Source organism: Limulus polyphemus, unplaced genomic scaffold, assembly GCF_000517525.1.
Source record: "Limulus polyphemus unplaced genomic scaffold, Limulus_polyphemus-2.1.2 Scaffold482, whole genome shotgun sequence".
In the NCBI taxonomy this organism is placed as follows: domain Eukaryota; kingdom Metazoa; phylum Arthropoda; class Merostomata; order Xiphosura; family Limulidae; genus Limulus; species Limulus polyphemus.
In genome coordinates, this window is record NW_013666092.1 from 204,819 (window position 1) to 217,283 (window position 12,465).

The following is a 12,465-nucleotide window of genomic DNA, read 5'->3' on the forward strand; positions in this document are numbered from 1 at the left end:
GCTGTTATGTTAAACTTATATTAAAGTTTTTCTTCATTACCCATTCAAGCCGTCTCCAGCCATTATTAGTCTCAAAGTGGGTTCCTCGTCATCGAATATTATGTTATTTTCTCTGTTATAAAGTAAATTTGATTTTGTATTTTATACTGAAATTCAATCAATACTATACTATCAATTAGATAGTATATCTTTTTAGATATATTTATTTTTGAAGCCTTTCTTGTAATGAATATTATAATCTTTTTAACTTGAAAGATTGATCAAACATTATTTCATCTGCAAGGTTTCTTTTGTTCTATGAACTTAGAGTTCACTGTGTAAACATATCACTTATTGTTTAAGTTTTCTACTTTGCTCAAACAACATGTTAACCAAACAAGAATCAAACTTGCCAAATTCTATTTCAAATTTCAGCTTCACAGTACTGCCTTAATGCACTGAATAATCTCTCCTGAAGCTAAAATTTTAACATATGCCAATAAATATCAGTAAGATATTTTGATCAATAATTACAGGTAATTAAAGTCTTTAATGAGGTTAACCTTACATCATTTTTTAAAAAACTCAGTGATAAAAAAGTAATATTTTAACTTTATACTGTTAAGTGGGAAAATATAAATGTATTGAACAATCCTTATACCTCTAGTAATCCTTGCAAAAATCCAAACTGGGATCTAATCTACAAAGACCAGGAATATGTTTAACAGATCTATTCATACTTATTCTCGATCCACAATATACATGACAGGACTGGAAAATAATCATTCCAGACCAAAAATATCCTGGATACATCTGGCCATAGTCATGCCTAATCTGGGTATATATTTACCAAGTGTGTATTGTTTTCTTCTTTAAATGCTTTCTTACAAAAACAATTTCACTCCTCAGTTAGATCATAATGTTTCCGTTAGAAATCGATAAAATAAAAAAACTTGAAAATTCTGAACCTTAATGACAGCTGAATTAGAATTTTCAATAGTTCTTGTTTCAAAAGTAAAAATGTGGGAAACATTCAGTACACTATTCCATAGCACACGAGTTCAGTCAATTTAACAGACCTTGCAATCACTATCTAACCATCAAAATATATATAGTATAGCTCTGAATGTGCATCTTCCTGAAATGTGGCAAGCTTTTAATTAAAGGTGTGGCAAGACAGCAATACGAAAAATGAAGCCGTGATATGACTGTATCGATACATCGTCCTATAAAATATGATTTATGTATCTTTATGAAATTTGGCAAGCTTTCAGTAAACATTACAAGTCTTTTGTACAGAAAAAAAATCAGAATTTCTAATAAAGTATTTTTACTAATAACTAATGATTCAATAAAGGAAGATGAGTATTGGGTACTACATCTTGTCTTCGTTTCTTTTTTCAAAACATTACATGCAAAGAGACATAACAAATTAACAACAACAAAATAGATAAACAAATATTAACTTTTTATTATTTATTTAACTTCTCTTCCCAGCTCCCATTTAGTTGATCAAACCTGAAGTACTTAAATAAGACAATGTTAGTAATATAGATAATAAATTACAGACAAGACTGTCAAATTTTGTAACAAACCATTGGTGAAACTTAACGAAGTATTTTGCTGAACTGAATGGATTTGGGTGATAAGTGCTCAGAATAAAAATACTTTTTTTCCATCTAGAACCTCCTAAGTGAATATCAAAAGTTTTCAAGACAAAACTATTTACTTTATGTTATTTACTCTAAACACTCTCTGCAGTGATATGGAAAGTTAAAAATAAACAATAAAAAGGAATAATCGACAAACCTCAACTATTTTGTACTCATTATAGTTTCCATGCTATAACTTTTAATACACATTGTTCATCTTCACAAAATCTGGCAGATTTTTAGTACACATAACAAGTTTTTTGTATACAAAACATTAGTTTTTTTATGAGTATTTTTACTAAAGATTTGTCCATGAATATATATATATATATATATTATACACTACTTCTACATACTAGTCCAGGTGCTAAGTGATTTCCACATTATGATTAGAAATATTTTTCTTCGTTTCATAAGTCTCAAACTTAATTTCTGCAATCTCTAAAACCTCTTAAGTAAATTTCAAACTTTTTTCAGTAAAACTTTATATTTTATCTGTTATTTTCACTACCCTAACTTTATACAAGGTTGGTCAATTTGACTAAACTCGTAACCACCAAAAATATTTTTTAATATATTTAAATTATCATTTTTTCTTTCTAGTATGTCTTCAAATTGGAATATGAAACTACATTTGTTTATCCCAAATAGCTTTATACTTATAACAATATACATCTATTTATACTTACATTTTATTGTTATTATTGCCCTTTGAATACAGACTAATTACTATTTGCACCATTATAAGTCGTAAATCACTTGACAATTGTGCAGCTCATGTTATGTTATCGAATTACATTAAGCACGAGCTACTTGCACGCATACCTCATGAAAGTTTTTATTATAATTATTTATTTAACCTAATCTAATCTTAACCATACTTTTTTATCCAAAATTTTTTATCTAATTAAATAATGCACAAAAGAACACAGAATAATAACATGCAAAATGCAGATGGTGGGTGTCCCATAAATATCACAATTTTTCTGGCTTTCTAATTATGAGACAAGAGCCACTAAAACTTCATCTAAGCTCGTTGTTTTTCTTGTGGGAATCAAGCTTGAACTGAAAGCGAAATTGACAATTCTCATTGCAGAAAACAACAAAGTATAATACATCATTTGATAGATAAAAACCTTGGCTTTCTATTGGTTATAAATAATTTAGTACTGAATGACAGAGAGAACTATTGGCAATTTCTTAAAGAAAGGTCTAGTTGTTTATTTCATGGCTCTGTAATCAAATAAGATTGAAGGCTATGAAAATTATGTTATGCTTTGCTTGAATTATAATACTATTATAATAAATAATTTACATTAAATTTTGAATTTTATACTTCTTGGAGGGGTGGTAAATAAATTAGAGAAGAGAGGATGTGTGGAGTGCAAATGTCAGAATTCTTGCATTAGGAGAAAATCTAGATTTTTTTTAATACTGCCTTATAAAATTAAAAACTTAAAACTTACATACTATTAAAATATGTATCATTAGCTATGTTTTTATGCTTATTGGTATACCATGAAAAGAACGTAGTTTAATTAAATGTTTAATGTAACTCCCTAAAACTTTGTGTCATGTGCAGAAAAAGATGACTGTGGAGAGAGGGTTACATTTTACATTAAGATTTTTCAGACAAGTCCAAAGTGTAAGGTACAGATTGTTAGAATGAAACATGCTTCAGAAAACATTATGACGTAGAATTTATAAAAGAATAAAATGTTTTTGCTTTGAACTTAACACCTAACCTGCCTATTACTTAAAACTTTGTGGTTAACAGCTTTAAAGACCACAAGATATATTTTGACAAAAATAAATTAACAAAACTAAATTCATATATTCCATCTATATTTTCTCCTGAAAGGTTATAACAATAAATATTACGTATTTCCTGATGTGAATAACCTTGATATTTACCTTGACTTGGAGAGATTGAATAATTCTTCCAGGCCTAAATGGACATTTTATATTTCATAGGTCTGTACAACCTTTTATATTTCCTCATTTGAAGACCTTTCTGTTTTCCAGACCTGTTATATTTTTCAGATCTTGAGAGTACTGACCCTTTTTAGACCTATCCAATCCCATACCAAATTCCAGAACTGATATTTCTGTCAGGAAAATCTGATTATACTAATGAATCAAGCTACTTAGTAACAATACAATTTTCAATACAAAATTACAAGTTTTTCATACTCTTTTTAATAAATGATTTGATTATTCAAATTTTGTTCTTGTAAGTGTGTTCAATACAAGTACAGGAATGCCTGATGGTGAAAGTATTTATCACAACTAATTTTTTTGGTCACTTGAAGAACTGAGTAACACTGAAACCACTCTCATATGAAAATTCTGTTGCACAAACTTCTCAACTATAAAAAATAAATATTACAAAATTATCAGTATAAAGCTTAAAGTTGTGTTAAAAAGTCAGTGTGTTTTCTTCTCCTCCTCCCTTGAGTTCATACATATACAACTTATACTAATTACAAAAATTACTTACTTCACTGTACTGGCCACGACGATTACCACGTGGAGGACCATTGGGTCTTCGAAAATATCGTGCATAAAATCGAGATCTTTGCCTCCTACGATATGGCTGAATATTTTCCTTACCACCCTCATCATCCTGCTCTTCATTCTCACTAGAGTTATGCTATAGAATTTAAAATAAGCACAAGCTTCTTTCAACCATAAATATTTCAATACCAAAATTAGTAATTCACTCACAAAAAGTTAATAACAGACTAATGTATTTATTTACCTTCACCTACAACTGCTATAATAACAATTGTTTTATTATTAGAAGAAATTACAAAGACCTTTCCAAATATTTCTGTACAGGATCAGTTGATTTGACATAAAAAGTTAGGAAGTAATCTACATTACTCTTTTTTTCTTTTTGGAATAACTGAAAATTGTAACAAAAAACCATAATTGTTTCCTAAACAACATAAAGCTTGTAAAGTATACATCTGTTTCTATTATATTTTATTTGAACTGTTGTAAATCACCCGATGAACATGTAGCTCATGTTACCTTATCGTATTAAGTAATGCACAGGCTAACGGTGAGCATATCTCATGAATTTTTTTTATTAATATTTTTCTTTATTTTACCAAATCTAACCTATTAAGTTTCTAATTTTTCCATTTTGGTTACTTTGGAAATAATAAAGAATATACATGTAAAACAAGAATTTTTTTATTTAATTAAATGCTGCACCTAAGAACTGAATAATGACATGTAAAAAGTAGACAATGTTCTACAACTATCATAATTTTTCTGGCTTTCTAACTATGCCATTAGAGGCATTGAAAATCCAGCTAAGCTCCAATTTGTGAAAGAAAGGATGTGACATGTAGACATAGCAAGAGGGGTCTGATTTTCTGGTTTATGACTCTGTAACCAAATAAGATTAAATGCTATACAATGTATGTTTTGCATGAGTAATAACTGTACTATAATAAGTAATTTACATTAAATTCTGTACTTCTCAAAGCAGTGGTAAATAAATTGTAGAAGAGGGAAACCTAAAGAGCAAATGTCAAAATTTTCTTACCCGGAGAAGATTGAGGTTTTTTTTTAACATTTCCTTATAAAAATAAGAAATTAAAACTTATGATATTAAAATCTGATTTACTAGCTGTGTTTTGACACCAAGTTTATTCATATACATTGATAATAAAGTAGTTTAATTACATTTTGAATATAACTTTGTACAACATTGTGACATGCAGACTTTGAGTTAACTATCCCTTGTAAAAGGGTTAAGAAGCATACCGGTAGTTCATTTTAACACTTTGAGATAATTAATATTATGCTATAATTTCTTAAAAACAGTTACATATCATCTCCTAAAAAAATTCAGGAGAAACTTATATAGAAGAAACTGTCAGAAGAACTTATTTTAAACAGGGCACAAATAAGGTGGAGTTCAAGTGGTGCAGTGAACCCTGGCAAAGGACCCAGGAAGTCCAGAAATCACAAGAATTGATCTGGTTTTAACTGTAGTATTTATATTAAAAATTATTATGTAAGTATGTGTATGTATATATCCTAGAGATAGGGTGTATCAATAAGGAATTAACCCTTTCTGGCCAGAAAGAGCATCACTAAAATCTCCCGTTACTTTTTACTTTTCATTACTGTGCATCATAAGCTACTGCAAAAATAGTTTTTCAGCACCAAGTACTCAATATACTGAACTGCAATTTTTCTGTTATTCCTGTATTATTACTTACTAACTGAACTACACTGTAAAAACTTTAAAACTAGGATATTTTAAAACGAAAAAGTGAATGTTTAAACATGTTTTGTTTTATTTTTCCATTCATTCAGTTTCCTGTCAGTAATTCAATAATTCTGTCTTCTGATTGTTTTTTGGCTAATATTTTGGCCTCAAGGGTTCAAAACCACCTCTTGAGCCCCTCCTTGGAAAACAATAGTCGCACCCCAGGTTTTACAGTCCAAGAATCCCTCAACTACCATATAACTATCTTGCTAGCATGCACACTGAAACCACTGCACAGTAGAATGTGTTTGATTACTATTATTTTCAGTGTAAGTCATACATTGATGGTCAAAGGTGTTGACCTAATCACACACCTTACAAAAACAAAATGTTTATTACTCTCTCTCTATTCTTATAATACCCGAGCTTAGAGGCAACTACGCAATTTTTGACTTAAAAAAAGGCTACAAGAACAACTGAAAAAAAGTGTCTTAGTTTATGGCTTATGTAACTTTTACTGTTGCATGTTAAGTGTAAAGTAAACAAGTTACTATACAAAATAAATGCAGTACCTGATATATTGTTTTTTTTAATTCTTTCATCACGAGCTCGGTCCCTGGGACCGATCAAAGTTATAGCATGAAAACTATAACAAGCACAAACATTGCTAACAAACCTCAAGACTTAATTAAAAAAATTTGGTATTTTGCATATGAAAGCATTGTAATGTTTACTGTTAATATACCAAATTTCATTAACATATGCTTATTAATTTAAAAGCTATAGCATGAAAACTATAACAAGCACAAAATGGTTACGAAAAATTACTTTGCATGTTGGATAGGCAACATGCGAAAAGAAAAAAAAAGGCATGAGAAAAACATTGTTAAGAAACCTTAAGACTTGATAAAAAAAAATTAGTATTTTGCATATGAAAGCGTTACTGTTAATATACCAAATTTCGTTAACATACGCTTATTAATTTCATTTTAAGATTAAAAATACTTTTATACATCAGAAAATTTTCATATTTAACACGTGAAATCTTTAGAATGTCGAGATAGTTATCAAACATTTCTTAAGAAAAAACTATATATTTTATCTTTTAAAATTTCACACATGGAGGATATAAAAGAAATTTTTTTTGGTTTCATATATACATTTGAATAACCAAATACTCATAAATTACCATATCAATACCGTTGAATTCCACTATAATTTACCAAAGTTAGTAACTAAGCTGTATTTCAGTCCAAAATAAAATATGAAATTTCGAGCATACTAAAGACACAACCTACCTCCTTGAAATCATGGTTTGAAAAAAAGAGATGGTGTCCAAATATGTTAAAATGGCTGATAAAGCCACTAGGGAGACATTCTGAACTTTTGATTGGTTATTCATGTCATATATAGAAGTAAATGTACATAAGGGAGATTTTCCAAAAATGAAAAGAGGTTGCACTGTGTTTGATTTCTTATATAAGCAATATCTCAGCAAAGAGAAAAGATAAGAGGTTCTTATTTTAAATTCTTGCTTGTCAATATCGGTAATTTTAGTTCCTAATTTGTACAAACGTCTAATTTGAACCAGTGCTGCATTCAACATACCACGTGACACACAAAAATCAATAATTAGGATTTTTTTATATTTATCTTTAAATTAAGAAATTGAGTAATGTATAACACTAAAATAATCTACATTGTGATCCCAAACTTATTGACATAAATTCATGAAATATTAGTTCAATAACATTTTGAATGTGAGTCAACAAAAGCAATGACATGGCCATTCACCCGTGACCTGTCTGGTAAGGGTTAAAAGTATGTAGTTTCAGAAAAATAAAGTACTCGATTTTAATTTTTTTCTACTATATCTAATAAAAATTTGTTATTTTATGTAGTTATTTGTATTCGGACATTGAATAGTTCACTTCAAGGTGATTTTCATTTTGAGTATAAAAATACTATTTATTATCTAACAGTTTTTACATTTCACTTGCATAATCTCTAGAACCTCCTAAATCAATATCAAAAGTTTTTTTTAAGGTAAATATCTATATTTTATTTTCATTTTATACACCATATCACTAACTCTAATTATTATCCTCAATGTACAGTGCAATAAAATAGGTACTTGCCTTCGAAGAATAGTCTCAAAATATCTTTTTTTTGGTCGTATTGTGTATATTTTCACTAATAGTTTAATTTTAGTGTTTTATTTTCCTTTCCTGTTATTTACTGTTTATTATTTATGTTGACACACATCAACAAGTACCTGTGGGTAGTAGTATGGTCTGAACGACAGAGATATTTGAGTATCTGGCAAAATCTTTTTTACTTGCTTTTTAATATATGTCTTGTGGAGTGAAGTGAAGCTTTCAATATTTTATAAAAGTTATTAAAACTTTCAGTTATGAATTTTAAAACACAAATAATGCATAATTAACTCAAATATAAAATTAAAACCTGAATACAATTTAACTGTCTGTCAAACTAATATTTATAAGGAGAGAAAAAATAGCAAAGTGCTAGTGAAGATGACCTTCAACAATGGACCTTGACACGATATATCCATTCACAACCCAAGTCTAATCACCACTGCTTAAATATAACCCTGAGAAATTATAGAAGGAAATTTGCTCTTTCTATTGGTTATAAGCATGTCGTTGAAGTTAAAACTGCTGCTAGCAGCACAGTTTCTACTTTGCAAGTGGGCATGGCTTATCTTGAACTGAGGAATTTTTACAGTCGTTTTCTCTGGGACAAGTTCTTGGAAGGTACTCAAGTTACTAGTAAACAGCCTAAATATGCTATACTTGGAATGTCTAGAGAAAAGTCTAAATTGCACGCAGTTTCTTCTGTACCAGCTCTTAAAATTGATATTTGTAACTGTGAGCTCATTACACGAGAACAAAAATTGCTGTTTTGATTATTGTTTTAAAGGTTTCTTTTAAAATAAATGAATGAAACTCGGATACTATATAAATTTGAAAAATAATGTACTTGATGATAATAATAATTTCATTAATATGCACTGATATTAAAGTGGTTTAATTAAATTTTGAATGTAATGCAGTAACATGTGCAGAAAAGGGTTTAAAAATGGCATCCTCCTGATAAGGTTAACTATTTAAAAGTATCTAATTTTATGTCTTTTTGTTTTTTATTGGAAATACAATATGCTCCCTGGACTCCTATTGACTGACCCCTGCCTTTTATAGTTTACAAAGTTTCTAGAAAGAAATATGATATATTTGATTATTATTGTTTCAATTAAAACCTAATACAAATTTGCTCAGTTACAACTATTTTACTTTTGTATCATAAACACAAAAGGTTGAAAATAAATATATCTATAAAACTGAAATCTACTTTAAGTGTATAAAATATCAGAGTTTTGAGTCTCAATCACAGGTTTGCATTAAAAGGTTTTGAAGCAAATATTTTATTATTTAGTATACTTTCTTGATATTTAAGAATTAATATTCAGAGTACAGAGTGTTACTGCTATTTTATAGTATTAAAAAGTACCAGAAAATTTCAGGTTTTTCTGGGAATTTTCCATAGTTAGACAGCAGTTTATAATTTGTTTTCCTCTAATAAATAATAATCCTTATTTGAAATACTGTAACAATTATTTTTATCTTAGATAAAAAAAAATTACTATAGTGAACTGACTATATATAACAAATGCTACTTCACTATAAACAGTGATTATCATTATCACATATTTTTTAAAGCTCAATTTCTTGTTAAAAGTTTTGCTCTTACAACTACTCTTAAGCTTTTTTATTATGAAAGATGTTTGGTTTCACTTAATCTCTTAATTAATTTTTATTTTTTTGACAGAACAACTGCGAGCACAGAAGGCATGCTTACAGATGTCTCAGTTGATAGGCTGGCTTGAGCAGTATGACAGAGCTGTTTATACCATTCCTAAGTTTGTGAAACAGCTGTTAAAGAGTGTTATTGTTGGTGAGTCATTTCTTCATTCCTCGTAGTGAAAAACTTTCAAAACTGTATCTTTTTTTAGATTTCATTGTATTCCGAAATAAGTAAAACAAAGAATGCTCCTGAATTTCAAATTACTTCATTAGATCATTGTATTTTAGAATGATGCAAAAAAGTCACATTTTACATTGAGATGTAAATTTTTCATATATAAATAATTTTAAATTGTTAATGATACTCCACAGCATACTTACCATTTTAGACATTATTTAAAATTGTAACAATGTTTCTCAGTATATTTACCATCTTTGAATTATTTAAATTCTTAATTTGTAATTTTATTTTTATGTGAATAAAAATGATGTACACATATTGAGTTTAATAAGTTGTGGTATCTCACCTAAAACTGTGTGACTTACACTCTTAGTGTTTGGCGTTTTTCTCAGTAATAATAGAGGTTACCAACATGTGTTGTAGGAAAAATTAACATAATGATAACCAGCCATCTTTGTTTGTTTAGGTACCTGTGGTGATTGTTATTAGCTGCTAAACTAACATAACTCAAGTAATTTAATTTGATTTGTTAAATTTAGAAATGTTTATTGATGTGAATTACACATGCAAATGTATACTGTATAATGTATACCTAATTTTGACTCCTTTTATTCCTTCCCTAACTTAAAGACACGCATGTAAAAAGAAAAAATTAGAGATATATGATAAACTCATACTTTTTATCTTAAAACATATTGTTTTTGTAAATCCAGAAATAAATGCAAAAACTTCTGATGTGATACTTGAAAACAATTTAGCATCAAGTTGGCCTGCAGTGAAACATTCCCCGAAATAAGTGTAATAACCCATAAGAATGGGTCAAAAAAATACTATTGATACAACTATTAAGAAGTAAATCAGTAGCAGTACTTCTGCTTATTATCTTAATCCATGAAATATAGCAGAATAGTATAATAGTTTGAGTCATTTAAAAGTGACTTTGTAGCAAGCAGTAGTGAGTTAACCCTTTAGCTCAACTGATAGATTACTCACCTTACATGTGACAGGTATCATGTCCAAGGCCAGGAAATATGTATTAAAAAATATTATCATCATTGGAACTCCAGGTTGAGACCATCCCACAACCTTTCACTTGAGAACAGGCTTGGTTTGTTAAAGGGAAGAATGTAATAGTTTGAGTTGTTAAAAAGTACTTTACTAACAATTGCTAGTGGGTTAACTATTAAGCCTATTTGGTAGAGTATTTGCCTGGCATGCAATAGGTCTCAGTTTGAAATCTGAACCAAGTAAGTATATCAAAAATAGGTAAGGTTGCAGGGAGAAAAATATGTTTAAAGAATTTATATCAAATTTATATATATTATTTCCATAGAAAATTTTATTATAATATTAAAAATATTCTCTCTCTCTCTTTTTTTTAATATTTATTTGTAATATATAGTGAGAAACAATTTTGCCATGTATGTAAATGTATTAAAAGACTTGAACTTATCTGTTTATGAAAGTGTTTTTCCAATATTTATGTTTTTTTCTTTTAGGCTTAGGAAGACTTCCCCTAGTCAATGGCTTTTCCAGAACACCTCCTGTGTTGTGGGAGCTTGGCTGGTCACCTGAACTTGGAGGAGAGATGAAAACACAAGTTCCTCCTCCACCTGGTGAATATCTCCAAGAGAGAGATGTTCTTCAACAGTACATATATCGTATTAATATTCTGGGTAATGTAGATTTGTATTGTCTCTTTAGTGTAGCTAATCTGTCACTACTTGATAAGTCAGTAGATTTCTCTCATCAGATTAACTAACTTATATTCCATTTCCTGAAGCTAGCTGTTATGTGCAATCCAATTAGCTTATTATTACATTATCGATATATAACTCGTATAGTTATTTTTATCACTGTAGTATTTGTGTCGTGGTGGAACATGAAATTATTAAATTTCCTACATGTTTGATCTGTGATATTTCATTTTATGAACTTCATATTATCAGCCTAATTATTTTATTACTGCAGTACATTTACTCTATCAGCTTGGACTCGGTCCTTGGGACCAACCATATAACTTTTAAATTAGTAAGCAAATGTTAACGAAATTTGGCAGATTATCAGTAAACATTACAATGCTTTCATATGCAAAATATCAATTTTTTTTATATTGAGTCGTAAGGTTTACAAAGTAATGTTTTCTCATGTCTATTTACAGGTTCTGTAGGTTTGACTGATCTCGCAACCACCATAAAAAAATTAGGAAATAAATATAACTTATGCCTCTTTCATTCTAGAATGACAACAAATTATAATGCAAAAATATAAATGTTTAGACTAAATAGCTTAAATCTCATAACATTATACATTTATATATATATTTATTATTTTTATTATATTGACCTTTCAGCCATGCCTGGCTAACAATACAGAAGTAACAGTGATGTGGCTCATGTACACTCATGTTGCCATATCAAATAACAAAAATCTGACCTTTGGTCTGTGCAAAGTAACTTGTCTTGGCTGTCTTTTAGTAGACTAGTATTTTGTAAAATACAGTCACATTTCCATTACTATACATTATATATGTATTTAGATTATTGCTATTTTGCAATAAGTTCTTAAACATATTTTTCCTAAAACATAGAACAGTAA

The 12,465-nt window shown here is 28.8% G+C and overlaps 1 protein-coding gene across 1 annotated transcript in view; it reads left to right on the forward strand.

Annotated features, from left to right (window-relative positions):
- LOC106458536 (huntingtin-like) overlaps positions 1-12,465 on the forward strand; it is a 269,635-nt gene that overhangs the window by 202,129 nt on the left and 55,041 nt on the right. The window contains exons 41-42 of the mRNA XM_022384781.1: positions 9,712-9,837; positions 11,367-11,556. Coding sequence (XP_022240489.1) covers positions 9,712-9,837; positions 11,367-11,556 — 316 coding nt within the window. The remainder of the gene's footprint in view (positions 1-9,711; positions 9,838-11,366; positions 11,557-12,465) is intronic.